A 24,203-nucleotide genomic window follows, 5' to 3' on the forward strand; every position below is an offset into this window, starting at 1 on the left:
CTATGGGAAAGCTCTAATTCAGGATGACACGTTTCATGTGAAATTTGAAACCTACACACAGTGTGGGGAGTAGCGCTCAAAATGTGTGAAGATCACTCCAAGAAGAACGGTTGTGTCCTCACTTATGCTAAAACCAGTTTAACGAGGCAAAGCAATCTTGAAAACTACATCGCGAGGTGGTTTTCCGTACTGGTTTGGAAGATCGCTTCCAAGAACGCTTCTACTGTTCTCATTACACATTGAACTAGTTTCCAGTAAACTAATTTCAGGATGGTAGTGAGAACTGTGTCCTAGTTTTAAACCATGGTTGTGTTCAAGCAAGTTACCATTAGTCTTAAAATAAATATCGTGCAAAACACAAATAGAATACTTAAAAGATGCATTTTTGAACAATGATTCTGCATGTACCCATTGGTGTTAAGTTGATTCAACTTGAGAGAGATTTTAAATATTCTCCAAAACACCTATTTTTCAGTTTGGTTTGTAGTGTATACACTCAAGAGTTGACCTGTACTTCCTGGGTCGAACTCACTGATCTGTGATGAGTGGTAGGTGGGCTTTAAAGAAAGGGGACAGTAGCGCGGTTGAACCCGCTCCAAAATAAGTGTTTTTGTGTGTGTATTTGATTTGTGATTTTGTCTCGAGAACTTCAATTGAATGCACCCTAAAGCAGGAACCGTCACCATTTTGATGCACGGATAAGGCACATGACACATTCATGCGCGCGTGGGTGGGTCGACTCACACATTAGGAGCACATACTGACAGATTGAATGCAAAGCCTCAGACAGCTTTTAGTATCAGAGCTGAAGAATGCTCAGTGCGCTTTCAAGAAAGAGAAATAATCCTCTTTATAGTACTGTCTCATCCTACTTCCATTTAGAAATTCTCTTCTGCCATTTTGTCCATTATGCACCTTGAATGCGAATTGTGATAAATTGCTAATTTAAAGGGGAATTGATCTATCCTTGTATGATTCATAGGGGAATCGATATATGAATATAGTACAGAGAAAGTAGAGTGCAAGTCAATCACTTCATGTTTGTAGTTATTGATCACACATTTGATATACATATTTAATCCTGGGTAATGATATTAATGTGCTTCATATGCAACATTTATAGGGAACTTAATACTATATAAAGCTCTGGATACTATTACCTCGGATTGAGCATGACTACCCTGTTCTGGTGTACTAATTTATTACACCTGTGTGGAGAGTGGCAATTGTAGATAAATGCCTTGTTAAGGATGCAAGTGCTGCTGTGAGATTTGACTTCTGGACCTTGTGGTTCAAAGTCCTGAAACTTATCCAATAGCTTGTATATCCACAGCACCTGTACTCAGCTCTTTAATATTCAATTTGATTTACACCCAAACATTGTGAATTTTTTTCCATCTGGAAGAAACAATATGTGAGAATGAGATTCCAGATTGACTTGTCAACAAAACCTCTAACATAAAGCATTTCCTTTTATATCTTTGATGATGTTTTGAAGACATTCCAGTTTGTCATGCATCTAGATGTTTGAGAGGAAAATGTGATCATGTTGTTTTCTCCAAATAGTTTCCTCATGTATAACTGGACAGGTATAACTGAGAAGAGATTCTTTCAGACAGGGCTTTGTTGATGATGTAGGACAACTTAAGCTTGAACATAGATCCTACTAGAACATGGTTTGAATCAATCCGTTGACTTGGCAACAAGAACAGCTCGGTGATTGCTCAAAGACTTCCTAATGCAGACCTTCTGTATGGTTCCCCATTTCAAAGAACCTGATCAAACTGTTGAGTCCATCCCTCTCCCGGTTTGTTTAGGGCATAGCTTGTAAACTTCAATTTGAAAGAACTTTTTAGTGGGTGAAGAAGCTGTTGACTTGGCAACAAGAACTCCTTGGTGATCACTCAAAGACTTCCTGGTGCATTCAATGTTCAGCAGACCTTGTGCAGGTTGTCATGCACCATTTGGATGTGAAGGAGGAAAACAGGAACATGATATTTCCGTTGACAGGATAAAAATGTTTCCCTTTCAAAGAACCTTTCCCCTTTTTTGCCCACCCGTACTGGGCCAAGTACTTACTTAAAGCCCTGGTGTTGACTAGGGAGCTGTGAAACCCTCATGTGACACAATACTTACAAGACGAATAGTGTGTATGTGAAACTGGTGGTTCCTGTATGAAACTTACTTGAAAACAATTACAAGTTTTAAAAAATGAAAAAGCTTTCAGGTTTATGAAAAAGAAAGTCTCTGAGAGGCCCCTCATGCTTTTATGTTGAGTATGATGAACATGTTGCATATTTTTTTATTGATTCTTCATAATAAGAAACACTTAAGGGCCTAGTTCCATGAAAATCATTACCAGTCACAAGCTGAAATTATCTTGCAAATTTGCTCCTATCCAATTAAATGGCAGGATCTTGGTAGTTCACCATTAGTAGCTTTTTTTTTTTGCTTCAATTAGTACCTTAACAAATTCAATGAAATATGGCCCTTGGGAATAGTTTGATTAAGGCAGTGCTTTAGATAGCTGAAAAGTTCATTATAGATCTGTAGAGGTAAATGTCAATGTACTCAGAGGACACTTAATCTATATTTAATGGTTACATAACAACACTTTTAAACTCTTCTGTTTTCATAGTTCTGCATACGTTTTATTTCAGCAATGATTACTATTCTTTGACCTAGTTTTGGAGCCTGGGATGTGAAACTAAGGCATTAAGGAACAACTGGTGATCTTTCACATTAGCTTTCACAGGGAGGTGGATGATCAGAAAACATGATCATTTTCAATATTAGTCATAATCTATGGTTTTACCCACATTGATGTATGCCAAGTCAAGATAACCATGTTCTGTATCAAGATCAGATCAAGAAATAAACTCAGACAAATCTTGATTTCTTGAGGAGGCTAATGTCGTAATCCTCCGAAGGTCTGTTTTTTCAGACAGGGTGCGGAAAAAGAATCAAAAGTCGGAAAGCTAACTGGAAACGTTTCATGATTGCTCCTAATCTAGGAGGATGCGTTATTTCTGTACATACTGCTGATGTCATAGTTGACACATATTCATGTTTCGGAATGATGATGCTGTTCTTTTGGCATTTACAGAGTGATATGTTGAGCTTTTTTGTGTTTTTTCAAACATGCATGTTATGAAAGAAATAGAAAAAAGAAAACAAGAGAGTTCTGAAGGTGTGATCGAGCATTTGATTTCTGGTATAGCGTTAAAAGATGAAAGTTGTGCATCTCGTAAATACCAATGTAAAAAGAAAATCACATGAACATCTTATGAGGATTATTGTGCTTGATTGCAACATAAAGGACCTGAAAATTATGCATAATTAATAATAATAATGATAGTAATGATCATTAATGATAATAGTAATATTTAGTCTTATATGTAAGTCTATGTCTTTCAGACATGACACACTTGATGCGCCACAATTGTCACCCCAGCTTATAATCAAAGCTGCTAGTATAGGTGCTTCTGAATTTTTAATCCGTACATGGGTGGCTAGTTACCTCACCTGGGTTGAGTGTGGCAAATGTTGATCTTTTTTTTGCTAAAGGACACAAGTATGGTGGTGGGATTAGAACTGTGAACCTTGTGATATTAAGTCCAAAGACATTATACTAGTGGTCACAGCACATCAGCATCTGAAAATCAACCTTGTAGCTTTCTAAGAAAGATCAAAGTTCATTTTATTCAAAGAACACACCTTTTTAATTTTGGCAAAGTATGTTTATGCATGAATAAATATTTGAATAGCATATATTTTCCATTAGAAGTGAAAAGGTAGTCGATGTTGGCAAGTACCATTTTCAAACCTTTTCCAGTTTAACACAGGTTGGTCTATTGATACCACACACTTTCATTTTTGAAGGACATATGTTTTTATAAAGCACACATTCAAAACTGAAGTTTTTGAACATATCTCTTTATTTACACCTCTTGACACTCCTGGTCCTTTCATGTTTCTCTGAATAAATGTTTGAGAAGATTTTCGAAGTCAACACTCCCAGGGGGCCCTGTGACACAAAGCTTAGTGATGGATCATGTGGCTGATTTCTATGATTGATTCCATTGATTATTGTGTATACCTTACCTATCCCCCAGGGGCCCGTCTTATAAAGAGTTGTGATTGATCCGATCAATCGCAACTATGGAAAGCCAGCAAAGTCAACATATCACATGCATGTTTGTTAAAAAAAAAATCTAGATAGGAATATATATCCATAAATTGATTCCTTGACAATTTGCTATGTTCTCCTTTGTTTTCATAGGATATCTTGAAAATTTCCTGTAGAATTTTTTTTGACGATGGATTTCCATAGAGTAACTCTTTGTAAGACGGGGCCCAGATGCCTGGTGGCACATAGGGCCTCCACTGAATATTGTGTATGATCAATCATAAAAAATAAACCCCACAGTCAATCGCTTTGCTTCATTTAATTGCACTGGCCTTTTTTAAGGTCTTTCTCAAAATGCAATTTATACAGATGGAAGAGGCTTGTGAGTGATTTTCACTGATAGACGTTCACTAACTATTTGCTATAAGCTACTGAAATCCTTGCATCCAATTGGCTCAGAGCAAATTTGTCTGTGAAAATCACAGACAAGATGCTTCATGAAACACTTCCCAGAACCCTGTTACAGAGACACTGTTCCAACTAGCTTCCTAAAACTTGTCTACTGGAAACTAGTTTAATGTGTTATGAGAACGGTCGAAGCGATCTTCCAAAGCGGTTCATAAAACCATCTTGCGATGTAGTTTTCAAGATCGCTGTGCTTCGTTAAACTGGTTTTAGTGTAAGTGAGGACACATCTTTTTTCGGGAAGCGATCTTCGCATATTTTGAGCATGCTACTCCATACACTGTGTGTAGAATGTGAACTCGTGAGTGGATGATTTAGCAATTAGACCATGTGGATATTGGACGAACTGGCATTAGACGAAGTGGAAATAAAATAAACCCATTGAAAGTTGAGTTTTATATTACAGGGGCGTGATCTCAGCATGGTGTCCTCCTGGGCACTGTAACACAAGGTTTGCAATTATTCGCTAATTTGAGAGAGTAATTCGGATTGGTTCCTAGTCAGTCTACTGAGCAAAATGCATATGCAACGTTGATCTTGATAGGCCATGTCATTTTTAACGATTGATCGCTAATCTGTGTTAAGGGGCCCTAGCTGGGTTGTGAAATCTAAAGAGATTCGTAACACAAAAAGAAATTTACAGACTTTTTATATTTACATTCATGACTCACATGCACTTTTGATGTTTATTTGATTCTCACGTCTTGAAAACGTGTAGTTAGTCACTCACTACTATATTCAGGTTTCTCAGAGAAAGTTTTAAAGTATACATATACAGCTGGCCTACGTGGTATATTAAAAGGAAGTTTTCACTTATGAAACAAGATAGTTAACAATGGCAAATGTAGATCTATACCAAAAACTGAATACTTATCTTTAATTAATAATTTAGCATTTGGGCTGAAACTGAAAGTACTTTTTTTCGCTTTCAATTCATTTTGAAAGATTATGTACAACTTTGCAAAGTTGCGCATTCTATTATGGATGTGCAGTATCAATTTTGTATTTATAGAACTGATACTCTGATAGTTGTATTTCATTTTTATAAAATGAAAATTGATGCTTTGCTCAGAGAATCAAGATGATTATTGATTGTTATTAGTTACTTATAAACCCTTTTCAACCTATTGAACACGATTTTATATAAAAGATGTTTTCATTAAAACCTATGCCCGATTTATCTCAGGGTTTGGGATCAACCTGTTAAAAATAGATTTTGAAATAAACCACTTAGTTATGAACTTTCCAAAAAAAGAGTGCAAAATATAATAGACATTTTATCCATCAGCATAAGAATAGTCTTATTCATGAAAGATCCCATTTGATTCTAAAATTGATCTATTTGTTTCTATGCTGAAACTTTGCAGGTGTTGGCGACAGAAAGAATTCAAATCCAATAAGATCATAGCCTGCATGTTTCATTACACTCTGATTTGTTCCCATTAGCAATGTTATGCGGTTGACCTTTTCTGCATTAATTTACATGGAATCAAGATTGCTTGAGATGCCCGGCACACATTCTGTTTAAAAGGGACTTCTAGTTTTGTTCCAGGAATTTTGAATAGTGATTAATACAAATGTCAAATGTTTGTGCCGTCGTCTTCTCCATCTTCAGGTTTTTGAAACTGAGATTGATGTACAAGACATTTGTTCCTTAATTGATTATTCCATTATATTACCAACTTGGATTGGGAATTTACAGGAACCCCTAAAATTTACACTTACATGCGTTGTCTTCTTTAATCATGTGCAGGCTATTTGCGCAACATTTAGTTCCACATTTTTCTCACAATAGGTACCTTTGAGGTCTTATTTTCTTGTCATCTTCAATCATGAGAAAATACAATAATATTATAAGCTCCTCTTTCCTTTTTATATTCTTTAAAGTTAAATATCCATTTATCAGCTTTCAATACTTGGAAGACAATATGTCTGGAGCCAAAAAGAGTGTCAAGTCAAACAAGTTTACACAGATGCAACACCATTTTGGCTCCATTGTAATACATAAATATAGTCTAATCATGTAAGGAATTGTGTATTCTGGCCTTTAACACAAAATCTATCTCCCAAGTCAATCTGGGCTCCCACTACTTTATTCTATTGATTTTACATTAGCGTTGAGTCGGTTGAATATCCTGAACAGGTCTCTTCACAGTCCATTGTTATCGAAGCCAACGGTCCGTGTGATCTGACGTTTGGCGGGAAAGGTTATCGCCACTGTTGGTCGGATCCTCTATTCCATGCACTGTTGGTCTTATGAAAGGCAGGCATCCAAGCGCTATGTCAGCAGCAGCAGCATACTGGTGCATGTCATGGAATCTCTCTGCGTGGTTTTGATCATTTTCCTCCGTTTAAAAAGAAAAAAAATCACTTGATCCAGATTTCAAAAGAGAGAAGGTACTTTAATACAGGACCAGTGAATCCCTTTTCTACTTCTTCATTTTGAACTTCCATTTTTCATCTGAGCTACTTCCCTTCACTTTTATTTTTTTATAGTGTTCTTTGACTGAAATTCCTAGTTTCTTTCAATCCGTCATAATGTTATTTCCCTGTAAATAATTATTTTTCCAGTTTTATTCTAATGTATGAGAATTCTTGGATAAGAGCAGAATCTTTGGCGAATGCAGTTTTCCTGTCTAGAACTCTAATTTAGTTTCCGTTTCTATTTTCTGTCTGTTGAGAAATGGAGACTTTGGTTTTATTATCAACCTATTCATAGCTATATTTAGACATGTAAAATGGAAAAATGATGTTTTCACATAGAGTTCTCCTCCTGGATTCCCTTTCTATACTTTTTTAACAAAAGAATTAATGAATTAAAATGATTTGTGTTCTTCTCGGGATCACTACACAAGTCCTTTCCACTGGAGGGTACAAGATCTGGCTTTAGGGTTAATGTGTAATCTGTTAGGGGTAGAAGTTGAAAATATTATGATTTGATTAACTATAGTAAAAATATGTATTATTATTTTTTTAATTGCTTCAGTACCACCTTCATATCTCTGAATTGATGTGAGAGTCACTCTTTTGTTCAAATTCATTGTGTAAAACAGATATAATGATTTTCATTTCATCACATGCTGAAAAGATTTTAAGATGAAAAATAAGCATTCAATTCATGCTAGATCCATGCTAAATCCATTTTTTCAACATTCACTCCTAAAAGAGTATTCGCAACATTTTTACTTGTTTTTAGAGAGAAAGTATGGAAAGTAAGCTCAGGAGGGCCCTGACATGCAGGTACTATCAGCACTGTCAATATCTTCACTGAAATTCGAAAGCACCTAGTGTATTCCTGTCCTCCACTCACTCAGAGCCAAGCAATATTAAATTTAGGCCGAGAAGTATCATTTTGCGGTGCAATAATCAATTTTGGTGTTATTGGGCTTGACACCCCAGAACAAAGACAGGTGTCTCCATCAGGTTGGGTAAAGTGAATAAAGGTAGATGAATAGGAAACAACACAGATTGAATTGAGAGCGGCGTACTGTTGAATGACATGACATCAAGAAAAAACCTTGCAAGAACTTGGAAACATTCTTTGGGACAGAAGTCTATACATAGAACTGGAAAATGCATGTTGTGAAGTATATATAGATTTTTTTATTTCAACATAGGATATTTATTCATATTTTATTCAATTTTCAGTGGTGGATCCAGGATTTGAAGAGGCACAAAGAGCAAATCGGAAAAATAGGGGGTGCAGATGTCAGTTTTTTTTAGGTTAGATTAATATTCATATGCTTGTTCAGTGGGTGATTTTAAAATTACTTAGGGGGCACACATCCTGTTTGTGAAAAGGTACCATTCTAACTGGAAATCATTTGAATAATGTTTATTTTGTCTGTTTTGTTACAATGAACATTGCATACTTTATGAATATTAATATAGTTTTTCATTCATTTCCTTCTCCCATTTACTTATTTTTATTTCTCTCTTGCCTATATCTCTCCTCTTCTCTGCAGGGCTATTGGAGTGATCACGTATATATTGTAAGTATTTTGTATAACAGGTTCTTGCATTATTTTTGTTTATTGAATCATTATGACTAAAAGTTAGGCTCCCCCAAAAAGTTGACGTGGCATAACAGGCCATTGAAAATTTAGGTAGGTAAGGCGGAATTTTTTTGGTCGTTTTTGTTGTCGCTTATATTTGCATGCATGAAAGTATTAATTTATACACATACGAACATACAGTACTGTAGATAGATCCTCAGACCTTGGGGATGATATGAATTTGCCCGTGAACTGGATTCCATATCCAGCCATCTTGGATCGTCCATGTAGCTCTGCCAGGCCAGCAGTATCCGCGTACTGCCCGCCCACCCTCAGGGCGTGTGAGAGGTGGCCAATACAAGGTACGGCACGGCTACGCACAGAACGTACGAAATCAATGAACATCCGGGTTTATTCCCCACTGCAATATTGATAATCATGCAATCAATCACAATATTGATTTAAAAAAAAAAGCGTAGGGTCGTCAATATATATAAACAGGCATGTCTCATAGTTTTAAATGTATGTTTACGACAATGTTTCAGTTGGGATTGGTCTTCAATAATCTCACAACACTGAACTAACATAAATAATAAATGCTCTCTGTCAAATATAAAATATCTATATATTCAGCAAGTATTTACAGAAGTAATATAGCTATTTTAAGTGCTATATAAAATGTATAAAGATGATTGATTTTCATCTCTGTAGGACTAGATTAATCTGGATTTTCTGTAATAAGAATAGGAAGTATAATCCCTCATTACAAAATGCCTTTTACTCTTTAATAGAAGTACATGTAGACTATTCTATACCTTTAGATGTAATCCAGACTTCTTTGGCCGCATTTAAACAAAAAGTGCTTTATGACAAGCAATAAGTATTGGAATTTAAACGCCATTATTATGTTTATTGTTTATTTTTACTGTTCATTGTCAAATTATGTGAACTATTTGTATACTGTATTTAATGCAGGGTGTATACTCCGTTGAGCAAATTTGCTCTCCTTTTATTTGTATGCACAATACACAACACATTTTAAGGTACTATTTGCATTAGAAAAAATATGAGTTAATGAAGCAAACTCATCTATTCCATGATTATAAAATTTTGTTTAATGGAAAGAAGGTAGATCAGTCTGTATTTCATTTTTAATGCCCTGTTGATGTTGCCCATTTAGTTCAACTGTGTGGAAAAGTATAGCATCCAGAATAAATTTGTTACACTTTAATACTTTTAAAAGTAATTTTTATCAGGAGAACAGGGGATTTATGGTAATGTTAAACTTTTTTGAAAACCAAAATTTTTTTTTTGGCCACATGGACTTGCTTTTTTTTTAGGAGTTTCTTGCCTGATTTCCTACAGATATATATATCATAGTCAGGTACAGTTTTGAGTTGTGTACCATACAGGGATGTGGGATTGCATAAGAATAACAGATAACTGTTATGTTCCATGCATACCAACAAGGAACCCAAGGGAACAAGATCTCAGAGGTCATATGAACTTTCCTAATCATACCACCATAGTACAATCGTGTAAAACCATACTCTTACCGAACAGGATTTAGATTCTGTAATCTGAACGGAAACGGCTTCACCAGTGTCTCATAGCGCAACGGGAGCCCCACTTCAGGAAGTGTGGTGATCAATGAATCCACTAGATCCATGAAAGGCTAGCAGCGGAAGTCTTTGGCTGTCAGCAGGAAATCTAAGAATGGCTTATACTGCTTTTCCTCTTCCTTCCTCAATGTTCCCTGATGAACATTAGAGGTGGATGGTTGTGTTTTGTAAACGGTGAATGGGAGAATTGAAAGGATATTGCAGGGAAAGAAAAGGTGGTGGTTGAGAGACAGGGGAGATGGGATGAAGGGGATGATGGTGGAGTTGGAGGTGATGGAAGGGAGGGGGGGGGGGGATAGTGGTTAGGAGTGTCTTAGAGAGCTGAGAGAGCAGGGAGGGAATCAGAGAATCAAGGAAGGCATTAGGGATTGATAGTAGGTAGAGAGGGAGGGGTTCTGGTATAGGGAGAATTATGGGAAGAACAGGTGGGAGAAGGCAAGAGATGGAAACTGGGAGAATGAGGCGAAAGAGACGGGTATTAGAAAGGAGACATAAGAACAAAATGAAGATTGATATGCTGAAAAAAAAGATAAGAGAGTGAATGAGTGTTTAAGAAAGTGGGTAAATATAACTAATGAACCACAGTGTCTAAAAAGATATGAGATAGAAAATACCCATTGAAAACCATTACACCAGAATGCCAGTTCATGATTTTTCAGCAGTTCTCCCAAAACTAATATAGCACTACAAACCCTGTCACCATCGAGTGATACTCCAAAAACAAGACAAAGGAGCTAATACAATTACGATGACTTATCTAGCATGCTATTGAAACCGTACGCCGGTGGTAGATCTGTATTATAAGCTTGCCAATTAGTCGCGGCTCACGTTTCAGTGTGAGTAAGATGCTTGCAAGGTGAGGATAGTAACAGGGTACAGCTCCTTGAAACTTGATGATGTACTCCATGAACAGTGACAATGCTCTTGTGTCATCAAAGGACCGTCTTTGTCCGGGATGGTCGGTGCTGGCATTCACGAAACTGAATTGGTCTCAATACGTAAAGGAGTTATCCACAAGTATTGAGTGTCATTGTGCTTCATGCTTTAAAAAAAAATGTTTCATGTATTTCAGTTTTCTGAATATATGGGCATATGGAAAACTAGCGGACAGAAGGTCCTCGCTGCACGCGCGCACCCTTATAACACGCAGAATTCCCTTGCATCATACCCCTTTTTCACAAACAAATGTGTATCAAGGACAAGCGTTGATTCAGATAGAATTTCCGCCCCCCTGAAATGAATGTTAATAACTTCTTCTATCAGATGACCATATTTTTTTTACATTCAATTGGTGGGAAATATGGCACTTTATTACATTAAACTCACTAAAAACCATCCATAGTCAGGAATATGTATTGGGATAATGGGTTAGTGGGACATTTTTATAGTACCCGGGTGGATTACATCCGTCGTCACATCGTTGGGTGATGGTATCAAGAATTTCCGCCCAGATTATAATAAAGGGCACATTATAAGGCAAATACTCATGAAAGAACCATGGAGATTGGTTAACAAGGAAATAGTGCACTTTTATCATCAAATCAGAGGAGATTTTCTTTGTGATACTGATGTCCGAAGAGCAACCTACACTCGACGCGCATTCAACACATAGGGCTGGACAGAGCTTTTGTGTACGTCGGTGTGTTGTTCGAGTCACAGCGGTTTTCTAGCTCTTTCCATTGCAGTGCTGAACGTTTTATTAGGAATATATAAATATATATACCTTGTCAGTCCGAACTATGGATATAAATATATCAGATACCATTATTTTTGCCAACAAAAATCAATTTTATTCTCTGAATTGGATATGTCTCTGAATGTTGTGACGGGTCCATTATGTATACGGGGGGTGCATCCTAGCTGATCACTGCATTGGTAAGTCTGAAATTTAAGTTTGCTTATTCATTTCACTTTAAATGATGTTAAATGTAAGGAAAATTTATGAAATCGACATAAGATATTGCGAATTAACGCTGAAACATTATTTGCGAAGACGTTTTATCCCTCTGTAATGCTATTTCCCCCATAAAGCCGCAATGGAACATTCTGCACCACTAGTCATACGATGATCGCGAGGTCTGCAAACGTCGTCTGCTATGTTTTTATATGTCCGGTATACTGTATGCAAGTTTTCGATATGGTTATTTTTATGTTTTGTTCATCTTACACGAGACTGAAAAGTAAACCTCTCTATCTTCTTACATATTTTTCAGAATTTCACTGTAAACAGATGATCATAATGTTTTGCAGGACAAAGTCAGAAATAATGAGTGGCATATCTCATGGTTTCTCTTTATATGTGAAATACAGAATAACTAAAGCCGGGGTAATAATAATAGCAGGGCCCGCTGGTAGAACAGTTTTGGAACTGAAGTGGCTTCCCTGGATAAATTATTATTATGAAATGTGCCAGACAACATCCTTTATTACTTTACCCAATTTCATTCCCATTTTCTAAATTATGTTTTATTTTAGAGTCCTACATTTTGGTGTCAATCTTCTTACAGATTGTTGTTGGATGATATTAATAATACATCTACACCTAAGTAGATAACTCCCTAAAGTTTAACATACCATTGTTGAAACATTGGTGAGTCTTGTTATGAGGGGGGGGGGGGACTCATCCTTGGTATTACAAATTTAATTCAGATAAAACAATACAAAGAATAGAAATGACAATCCCCTTCAAGAAAAAAAATGAATGAAAATATTGGAATTGAAAGAAGTCTACATAAAACCTGAAAAAGAAATTAAAATAAATTTCTCAATAGTTGCACTATCTATTCGTTTGTTTCTATTAGCACTATCTTCATATTACATTAGACTTCCTTTCCAAGTGGGCTACACAATTTAATGACTCGTAAGCCAATTACGGTGCCTTTTGAGGCATTCTGCGGTCTAGTATAGGCTGTCATATAATAGTATCAGTATTCAAACCATTGCGGAGGAAACGATGCCAAATTGTGGGTCGACAGCTAGACAAGGCATGCTGTTGTATGAGATATAATCCAATAATCCAGCATGAGCCGGGGTCTTCTTTTAATCCTGTTATACTAACCCTAATATCAAGTCAAAATGAATGTCAGGTCTGTCGTAATGAACTCACAATCCTATACTTGTACCAGGGAAGTACTGTTTGTACTTGATTGAGGAAGATGTTTGAAAGGGATTCAGAGAGAGAGGGGGAGAGAGATAGAGACATGTGGGGGGGGGGCAAGGAGGGGAGGGGGAGTAAGGGGGTAGACAGGCAGGGGGAAGGGAGGGAGGTAATGAGTGCAAGAGGGAATATGTCAGGTGATATTTTGGATAGTTAAAGGTCAAGTCCACCCCAGTAAAATGTTGATATGAATAAATAGAGAAAAATCAAACTAGCAAAACGCTGAAAATTTCATCAAAATAGGATGTAATATATGAAAGTTACGGCATTTTAAAGTTTCGCTTAATTTTCACAAAACATTGATATGCACAACTCCGTGACATGCAAATTAGTCAGTCGATGATGTCCATCACTCACTATTTCTTTTGTTTTTTATTGTTTGAATTATTATACAGATATTGACTAATGGGGTGTGTAATATAAACATTCTTTGGACCGGTGGATTTATATTTTCCCGAGGGGTCATATTTTCCCGAAGCGCGCAGCGCTGAGGGAAAATATGATCACGAGGGAAAATATTAATCCTTTAGGCGGTCCAAAGAATTTTTTTTTTACACATCCCATCAGTCAATATCTGTTATATTAGATAGCCTTTAATGATGAAGAAATGGCCTAACGATGCGTGCAGCCTGTTGTTTACGATAGTCAGTGATTGATGGAACTGGTATAGATCTAGATGTAACTTTAGTCTACTACTACTACTCTAATGCAGTGAATGGCCCTTTTCTAATCAACTCAAGTTTGTTTTAGGCCTAGCCCTAGATCTAAGTTAGAGTCCAGTCCAGATACTTTCGTCCCACGTATTTTATTTCCGTGTAGTTGGTAACATCTAATCCACAAGAGGGCGCGATACACGTAGAAAAATATATTCACGGACCGGTTGGTCAATATATTCATCGAAGGTGGACCGGCTGGGAAAATACACGGATTTCGATCATATCACGTGACGCGCAATTGACCAATCGCGCTTGGCTATCTGTCTTGGCTATCTAATATTATACAATATTTCATTTTTTACAGATATGACCATAGGGACCGACTTGACTGAACCATATAGTATTAAACAATGCTAATTCCACATGTATAGGGAGGAATTAATCACTGTTTCACTTGACAGTAAGGAGAAAATTAATCACTGTTTCACTTGACAATAAGGAGAAAATTAGAATAATTCATATAATAAAATATAAAAATTTCATATAATAAAATACAAAAGAAATAGTGGATGACATCATCAGTCTCCTCATTTGCATACCAACCAGGATGTGCATATAACTGTTTTGTTAAATTATAAGCGAAACTTTAAAATGTCATAACTTTCTTATTTTACATCCGATTTTGATGCTTGTTGGATTTTTCTTTTTTTATTTAAATTATTTTTTTTTTTGGGTTGGACTTTAACAATTAGCTTCAGAGAAGAAGAATCATTGATAGGTTGAATGATTGATCAATAAAGAAAGGGAAGTTGAGATTGGGGTGGGTGGGGGATGTCTACAAAGTATTTTGTAGAGATAGGTTGCTTCAATGCTTTTGTATGCTGGGGTTTCTGTTTTTTTAATACTAGTATGCTATTGCTTGCATCATTACTCCCATTGCTCCAAATTATGTTTGTGTTCAAGCCTTCAGACCCCAAGAAATAAACAAAAAATTTCTTTCAAAACCAAATGCCAATAACATTCTCCACCCCACCAGAAATCCCCTAGAAAAGCCCTTAAAAATTTTCTAAAGAAGACTGCAGTGTCATTCAAATGTACATTATAAAATTTCCTCCCACAATAATGTTTTTTCTTCAGTTTTGCAAGAATGTATTGCTCATTATGAGAAAACATTGAACCATTCATTTTCTCATTAGTGTCAATGGTGTTTGTCATCAAATCAATAACCATTAGCCCAGCAGCCATTGACTTTCAATGCTTTGTCCTGATTGTCTGATCTAATTTCGCACCCACCAAAAAAAAAATACTTTTGATTATGGGAGCTTATTCGGGGATCAAAATACCCATTGATTATTTTCTGCATTCATACCTACCTGGAACCGACAAATCTTTTTTACTTATGAGCCAACAAAACCACAATCATTATTACAATGGATCTATATTCTTCCTGCTTTTCATCTGAAGTTTTTGTTATTTGCTTTCACTTTATTCCTTCTGCAAATATTCCTGTGACAGTGCTTAAAGAAATTCCTGGAAAGATTTTCTTGATATTGGAAAGTACCTGGAACTTAGCCACTTAGTTTCTAAGATATTTTTGTATTTGCTTTCAAACTTGCAAAATACACTTACTTGGGCTTATTTCTGGTTGGTTAGAATCAGAAAGAACCAGGTATTTTTTTGTGATGAGGTGGATATGAATGCACCGATTGATGTTAAAGACCATTAATGAGTTTAAAGCATTCCAGCTACATTTTGTTTATGATGAATTGCTTCCTGACTTTGTTGATCTTCATATTTATGTTATTTGTTGGAAGTATTTGTGTCTGTTTTCCAATTCAAATCACATCATGTTTTCCAGTTGCTGGATTGAAACACATTTTTTTGTTTGTCATTTAAGTACTTGAATGGTGTTTTGTTGTTGAAAATATTTGTAACATTCTACCTTTCAGCTCTTTTATTCTGTAAAAAAAAGGAGATTAGGAATAAAAGATGTGTTTTTGTTGCATGCAGACAGCCTTGTGTTCTTGTCTCACTTGCATAGCTTGCTTTTAATGGGAATGTAAATGAGGCACATGAAGCAGGAAATCATATCATATCCCCTTATCTGAGGTAGTTTAACATTCATTTATGATTTTAGTCAGTATTATCAACATTGTGAGTATTAAGTGCAGGCTATGTTCACCTTATTAAAAAAAAACAAGTACATGCATGGATCAATTGAACTCCAAATATTTCATTTCATTATTCATATTTATGCTTTTAGGGCCCATTTTGATACCAGCATTTGCTGAAAGGGCACCCTATTGAAATATTGTTTAATAAATGAATATTTCATCTAGGATGTTATCTCATTTTCGCAAGTATTTTCTTACTTCACATTTCTCATGATTGCAAATGGCAGTCATTATAGGGAGATAGATATGGAGACATATTATGGTTTCATAATTGTATCAGTCACTCATTTAAATCTGGCAAAATAATATTTTTTAAACGTTTAAGTGAAGTGTGTTGTACAGTGATTATGGCAGTGCAGTATCTCTGCACAGAAGCCTTACAGGCGAAAATGCATGGAAGTCTTTTAATTATGATAATTCAATTAAACTCGCTAATTATCCAGTTGTTCTCAAACTGTTCACTGCTCCACGCAGCTCAGCACGCTCACTTTTAGATTATCTCTGATAAATTTTGTGCATCCAGGTGAAAACGCTCCCGAAACCACATCCCGGAGGACTTTGTCATGTGCAATATATACCTTGATATGTTTTAAAAACCTTGTCATGTCGGAGCAAGAACGCCCTTAGCAAAACATTTCCATGCACTCCATCAGTACAGAAACACCCTTACGCAATGCACTTATGCGAGCTGCTAAGGGCGTTTTTGCACGCATAGGATGCTCAAAAGTGTGGTTTTAAGGGCGTTCTAGCACTGACACAACAAATTCTACCCCAGAAAGGAGTTGATAAATGCACCCATTATGAATTAATTTGATTTACTTCCTCCCCCCTTTCAAACCGAGTCCTCTTTCACTTCTGTCAGCAGAATTCCAGTCGACCTTTTCCTACCCTCAAGAGTAATTGATTTCAACATCTATGGAACGGGTTATCATGGAAATCGAATTGAATTTATCATTTCCTTCTCACCTTTCATTCTGAATTTCCCCTCTCTACCAGTCATGATACATTACCCCATCTCTCATTGAAAATCCATCTTAATGTTATTATAATGAGATTGATACCTTTAAATCAATTTCTATTACCTTGTCATACCCCCGCCCACAAGCCAGTCATAACATTAATCTACTCCTTATTGAATGATGATTTTTAATGTCATTGGAATACATGATGCTATAATTTAATCAATTCATCACTTCCCATTCTATCCTCAAATAGAATACTCCCAACCACAATCAAAGAAACATTATCCCACCCCTCCATTGATCTTTATGCTATTATGATCAAATAAAGCTTTTAATTCAATTTCCATGTTTTCTTACCCATTTGGCAATGAGTGACTGACCCTTTATTGAACAAATCTAAATATCTTTATAATATTATAATCTGGTATCTTTATCACTCTCTCTGTCAGAAGGAATATCTCTCTCCCCTTATCATTTTTATATCCCAATCCTTCTTGAACTGTTATTTTAATCATTATTTTAATCACCTTTAATATGATGAATTATTCTGTTTGTAAATCAATTCATTTGATCAATTATCCATCTTTACTTTTACAGAATATCCCCCCTCGAGTTATACCGTTACTCCACTCATTGAATATGTGTTTTAATGACTTTAGAATAAATGTTACTATTATTTAATGGATCAATTTCTCCCCCCCATGCAGAATACTCTCATTAGTTATGATGAAAATAATGTCTTGAGTATCGATTGTAATTTCATTATATTTAATGACCTCTGTCGGATTGAGTGACCGTCACTGTTCCTACACTCTGATGTGAATTTTGATATTTGTGAAAATGGATGTCATGGAAATTGGACTGAGTTTATATCTTCCTCTTACCTTTTCAGAGAGGTATACCCAACCCCTTCCCCAATCATGGTGACATTACACTATCCTAGTACCTCACCCGACATCACAACATTACCCCACCCCCTTCTTGGATATCGATCTTAATGTCACTCTAATGAGCGATGCTATCATTAAATCAATTTCTCTCTTCCTTGACCCCTTTTAGACTTAGTGGATTGTCACCGTTCCTCGGGGACGACCAACAAGAGACATACGAGAATGTGACAGCCATCAATTATTCCTTTGACGAGGATTACTTTTCTTCCACCAGCGAGCTTGCCAAAGATTTCATCGATCGTCTGCTCATCAAAGACCCAAGGTTTTAATTCTTAAGTTACATTTTACTTTCTTTTTTTTTACTGCTTCTCTGTTTACCCTTCATGGGGAAAGTGTTAATGATGTTGATTCAAATTCACAAACAAACCTAAATATCGTGTGTTAAAAAAAAGAGCCCCATAGCAGAAATATGAGAAAGCAATTTCACTTTCCCTTTTTTGCACTAAGTTTTTAAAAAGAATTTGTTGATTAATTTACAAGAAATAGATACGGTTTATCACTCAATCCATTAAAACTGTAGAAGTAATATATATTTGATTGTGTACAATAATCAATTAATCAATCAATCCCTTTAAGGGGGGGTGGTCACTTCAGATCTCTGATCCCATTCAACTTGTACACAAATTATGCTGATCTTTGTTTTGATACTGAGCCCTTTTTCACCATGTCTGAACGCACCCATACCCCTTGTTTCTCCTATCACATCTACAGCCCCTGGGTAGACCATAATTGGAGGAAACGTTCTCATCCACTCTTATTTTAGATTACGAGGATGGTCTAGGGGAAAAAAATCTGTGATTTATATCCTCAAGCCCCAGCTCTGTCCTCTTGTTTAGAAAGGTGTGGGGTTGGTCAAACGTAGATTGTTAGATTGTGGTTTCCACCCACCACCTTGGGAAATTAGAAGTTCATGCAAATTGAATGAATTTGCAGTTATACACACCAAATATGTATGTATTGTACTCTTAGATAAGTTTGATAATGATAATTTCTTGTTGTTACTTTGTGTTATCTATTTCATACATTGATGTATTTGTTACTTTTCTCATTTAATCAGAAAACGTGCAACTGTTGACCAGTGCCTATCGCATCCATGGATTATGGTAAGATAATTATTAAAGTAGCATGTCTTAGCTAGTAATATAAAAAAGATACTTTTAGCTGCGCAAGCCTTAAAAGCCATAATGGCATAATCTCTATAATATACACCCTTGTTATACATGTACTTCTTAGAAATTAGAGGTTATAAAATGAAATAAGCATTGTCAGATGTTGACATATAGTTGCAGAGTTGAAAAACAATTCTATCTTCAGGGTGTATTTAGTATTAAAGGAAATGAACCTTTCCTATTCAAATATCAACACCTGAAAATTAAATTTGACTGTGATATAAAAGCAAGAACAAAAGAAACAAAAGTTTCAGTTTGCTGGAGCATCTTCAGAAATTTACCATATGATAAAGTACATATGGCTATAGTAATTCCTTTTATTCGAGGAGGGCAAGTCAAAGCGAGAGAAATCAAATCCCACTTTCCAGCTGTTTTGCATTGTGGCTAAACTTAATCACAGAATATATTTAGATTAGAAAGTCTACCACAAAATGGACAACCACCCAAAGTAATGTCTTGGTGATTTGTTTTGGATATTTGATATTTCCTTACATTTGTTTGATTGTTGAATGAGATGGCTCTGCGGTCATGTGGATGATGTAGATCATGATTACCTGCTGCCCCGGATTGTACTCTGGAGATAGTAGGGTGTGGTTATAGGATCAGGGTAAAAAAGGATTGTTGAAAACTGGCTATGGGAAACTTGATTCTGCTGAAATTGAATGTTGGTTTTGGTGATTTGTCTGAGGATTTGTAGAAAGGACAACTGAGTATTATTGTGTTGAGAGAGGGATGAAGATTAAGGAGGGGGTAAGAGGAGTAGGAGAGGATGAGAGGGAGAAGGAGAGGGAAAGGGGTGAGGAAATAGGTGAGGAAGGGGAGGACAGAGAGGGTCGGGAAGAGGAAAAAGAGAGTAGAGGGTCAAGAAGAGGTGGAGAGGAATGAGGATGGGCTAAAGAGGAGAGAGGAAGGAAGAGAAGGGGGCAGAGGGGAATATGGAGGGGGTATGAAGGAGAATTAGAGAAAGATGGAAAAAATATGAGGAAGAAGTGAGGAGGAGCAAGAGGTAGCGAGGTGGAGGAGGAGGAGATGTTGGGATGAATAGCGATGCTGGGATACCATGCACAAAAGAGAGAGGAAGAACTGTTACCAATACCACTTATAGGCCCTGTAGATAGATCTTTGAGTTCAGTGGAATTTACAAAAGAAAGTGGTAGAGATAAAAAGTATGATTTATCATAGTTCATACTGACCATGCATCCACCATTTTGTAGGGCTGTGTAACATGTGTAAAGTTTGGTTTCCACTCATCTTCACAATCGCTTTTCCTTTTGTTTGATTTCAGCCTCGGAGCACGAAGCAGAAGGTCCAGCGACAGACCTCACACCTCAACATGGAGAACCTGAGGAAATTCAATGCAAAGAAGAGATGGAAGGTAGTCCAGTTAGACTAGATCCGGACCAAGTCTTATCATAGCTAGCCGGGGCCACACTGGAGTTGACAGTCTTGTGGCATATCTTGCTCTTAAAATATGTCATTGGTTTTATGAGATTTTTGGTCATCTGGGGTGGGGCGACGATGAGATGACCCCTTCCCATAGGCTTCTGTACATAATTTATAATTCAAATGTAGGCGGGGGGGAATGGAGGATGACCCAACCAACAAGAAAAGTTAAGTCGAATAGACATGATGGTACATACTTTAGCTCTACTAAATTTTATTACGACTTTATACAGTCAGAAGATAATTAGTGAAAGTTTATTCGTCACCCCTTACTTTTGTCACTGATGTTTTTTCATATTATTATTATGATATGTGAAGTAGCCTCCACATAAACAGTTGTTATTTTAGGAGACTTTCCTTTACAAGGACCCCACAGTGTCCACATTTAGCAGTTTCCTTTCTTATTCTATTGAATCTTTATGGAATTATAGGCTTGATCAAAACTTAAATCAAACTCAAGTTTCCAGTGCAAACTTGTGGTTGGCTAGAAATCAAATTGCATACATTTTCCCTGAGTTTTATGCAACTTGCCATTTAGATGCCCCATTTCCATATAGAAATAGAAAAACCTGTTCATGATGGCTGAAGCTTAATCCACTGAGATTATTTTATTCCTCTATTTTTCTTTGTATTTTTCCCTAGCAATCAATGAAAGTGGTATCGATATGCAATAAACTCTCCAAGAATGCCAGGCTAAGAAGTGCCAGCACAGCAGTGGATGTTAATGGGGTGAGTAGATTTTTTTTATCATTGCAAAAAATATTATTACTTTCTCATTGGAAGTCAGTGCAATGACTGTCCATGAAAAGAATCATCAGATCCACATTTTACAAGTGTTTTACTCAATGACAGGTTGTCAGTTGATATTTTCTTTTAGTGATATCCTCAATTGGACTGGCCCCCAAAAATATAATTCCTATAGGGTAACCGATATTGATAAAATCCATATGAAACAAAGAACTACTTCATAAAATCATGAACATTACGCAGGTATATCATTTTTTTCAGAATTCACAATTGTTGATTTTCAGATTTTTAACTGAGGGGGGGGGGGGGGGGGCAAAGAGGGTGGGTTTGGTTTAGAATGGGTAGAGAATACTAAGCATGTAGCTTTGGTCACTGATGAGCGCCATTAGAAAATTCCTGTCTTGGAATTTCTGTGAGTGTGTTGTCTCAATGAATTAGATCTAACTGAAAAACATCCATCTCTCCTACATGACATTTCCCACAAATAAGGAACGATAATTGAGTATCATATAATAGAAATACACAACATTACATAAATCTACCAGATTTGCACAGATATGCATTCAACACTCCAGATGTATAACCAAATGTTCCATGCACATCAATTGTTCTATGTTGTATTGTCTAACAACTTATAGTATGTCTTGTAGTCGGTCTGTTGTTCTGACACTGTTCTGTAGTCGTTCCTACCTCCCAGTGTACCTTCAAGATCATTTCAGTGGAATCCCTCATTTTGTTATAGTACAGTTAACTGCAAGTGTATTCTACATTCATGTTATACATATAACTTTATAAGTACATTGTAGTATTGTAATGTTCATGTATACCCTATCTAGTATTTGTAATGTTTGTTAATCCATGGCTGAGAAGTCTTATCTTATCTAGGATAATGTGTCAGGCCATGTGATTTAGCAAACATAAGTTCCTCTTTTAACTAACTACCGTTATATTCAAGCCAACATTTGTAGGATACTCCAATTATTCATTGGCCCGGCAAGCAACCTGGCTTGGGTGCTTTGCCACGGTATAATTGCCACATACACACATTCCCATTTAGTCATGTTCTTGATATAGCATTGCAAGGTTTGATGATGTAAGAGGGAGTTCCCGATCTATTTGACAAGTGAAGAATTGGCACATGGATTTTTGTGCTATCTCTTTTCTCCCACTGTTTGTGAGTAACACATTGCTTTGAACTCCGCAGGTTTATTTCATTTCCACCAAATTAAGCTTCTTTGCTATTAAAAGCTAATATGGCACCATTCCTTAGAAGCATAAAAATCTGTTAGTCCTTTATATAGGAGTTCCTTTAATTGTACCTTGAGGGCTCTACAGAGTGGATTTGCACAGGAAAAGTCACATCGATTATTACTGCTATCATTATTGCAAATTCATTTGACTGATCATGAGCATATTCAGACATATCATATACATCATATGATGGTCCAGTAGTAGGTGAAGTAGGTGACCGACAAGGCTTAGAGTTCCGATCCCTTCAGCAAACCGCAATCTCCATTCACTCCTCTTTGACTCTCAAATAGAAATGAATGAACTGAGTGATTAGGGATTGACAGCATATTTTATATTGAACAAGAAAAGAGTGCTTGTAATAAGTAAATATCAGTCTTTGTTTATACTTCAAACTTGTTTGTAATTCTAGTTCTGTCTTTGTTGTTTGGTGTTTGTATTTATGTTCTGTCATGAAAAATCCCCTGACAACATGACCGATGTTTGCATCTTGAGTTGCCCAAGTCCATTTGCATCGTGGATCTCTCGTGGAAATATACCTTTGGTACAAGAAAATAATAAAAGTTGTCATTACATCATGTCCAATCTACCCTCTCATCTGTAATTGTTTCGCATCATCCGCTTTGTTTTTATGTAGAGACGAATCCGAGTTCTGAGAAAGGTATGTTTTTTGTTTAATGCATTCAGAAAGCTCTTGGATAGAAATAGTTATGATGATGATTATTAGTATTACTCTGGGACTGGTTTGAATCTAACTGCTTGTCATGCATACAGTAGGTGTATTATTTGCTACAGGCCATTTTGGTAATGTTCCAATACTTGACGCTTCTGTAAAGTGCCTGAATGTCATAATTCCATTCACCCTTTACAAAAAAAGTGTATTTTACAATAGGCAGCTTATGAATAGCCAACATTACTTGTGAGGTGTGGCCGTTCAAAATGCAATTCATATCTTGACTTGTTTTGTATCTGATGTATTGAATTATTCATATCTTTAATAGCTGAATGCTTTCAATTTGGTTATGTTCCACAAGCTGCCTGTTGGTTTCCTTACAAAATAAATGTACATTTTGTATACAGTAGCCTCTTTCAAGTCAGGTGTATTAGATTGATTGCTGGAAATAATGCTTCATTGCTACCAGAGGGTAATTTGGCTAAAACAAGGATGTAAGCAGAAGCCAGGATTCAGGCTAGAATTTGGCATTATCCATGTAATAGTCATGTTTTGGTTAAACAGATATCCCATGATGATGTTGTGATTTAAGGCACCTAATATGACTGCTACATCCTTGCAGCATACTGTAACTTGCCAAAATAAGAGGCTCTTTATATGTTAGTTGCTATTTTTGGGAAAATAAAGAAAGCAATTAAACTAGTTTTAGCAAAACAAATGAGGGTGGGATGAATTATTAGCTTTGATATAGCTATCATTAAAGCATCATTTATTCATGTACAGGAGAAAATTTAGATTTCAGTGCATTGGATG

General features: G+C 36.3%; 1 protein-coding gene across 5 annotated transcripts in view; it reads left to right on the forward strand.

The window, feature by feature from the left end:
* LOC121415602 (death-associated protein kinase 2-like) overlaps window positions 1-24,203 on the forward strand; it is a 79,025-nt gene that overhangs the window by 45,576 nt on the left and 9,246 nt on the right. For 4 of the 5 annotated variants that reach the window (XM_041608880.1, XM_041608877.1, XM_041608876.1 and 1 more), the window contains exons 6-10: window positions 8,560-8,586; window positions 18,220-18,372; window positions 19,168-19,213; window positions 20,565-20,654; window positions 21,365-21,451. In XM_041608880.1, coding sequence (XP_041464814.1) covers window positions 8,560-8,586; window positions 18,220-18,372; window positions 19,168-19,213; window positions 20,565-20,654; window positions 21,365-21,451 — 403 coding nt within the window. Of the gene's footprint in view, window positions 1-8,559; window positions 8,587-18,219; window positions 18,373-19,167; window positions 19,214-20,564; window positions 20,655-21,364; window positions 21,452-23,354; window positions 23,941-24,203 lie in introns of those variants that run through there. The other variant, XM_041608878.1, reaches the window with a different exon arrangement.

This window comes from Lytechinus variegatus, chromosome 5 (genome assembly GCF_018143015.1).
Source record: "Lytechinus variegatus isolate NC3 chromosome 5, Lvar_3.0, whole genome shotgun sequence".
NCBI lineage: Eukaryota > Metazoa > Echinodermata > Echinoidea > Temnopleuroida > Toxopneustidae > Lytechinus > Lytechinus variegatus.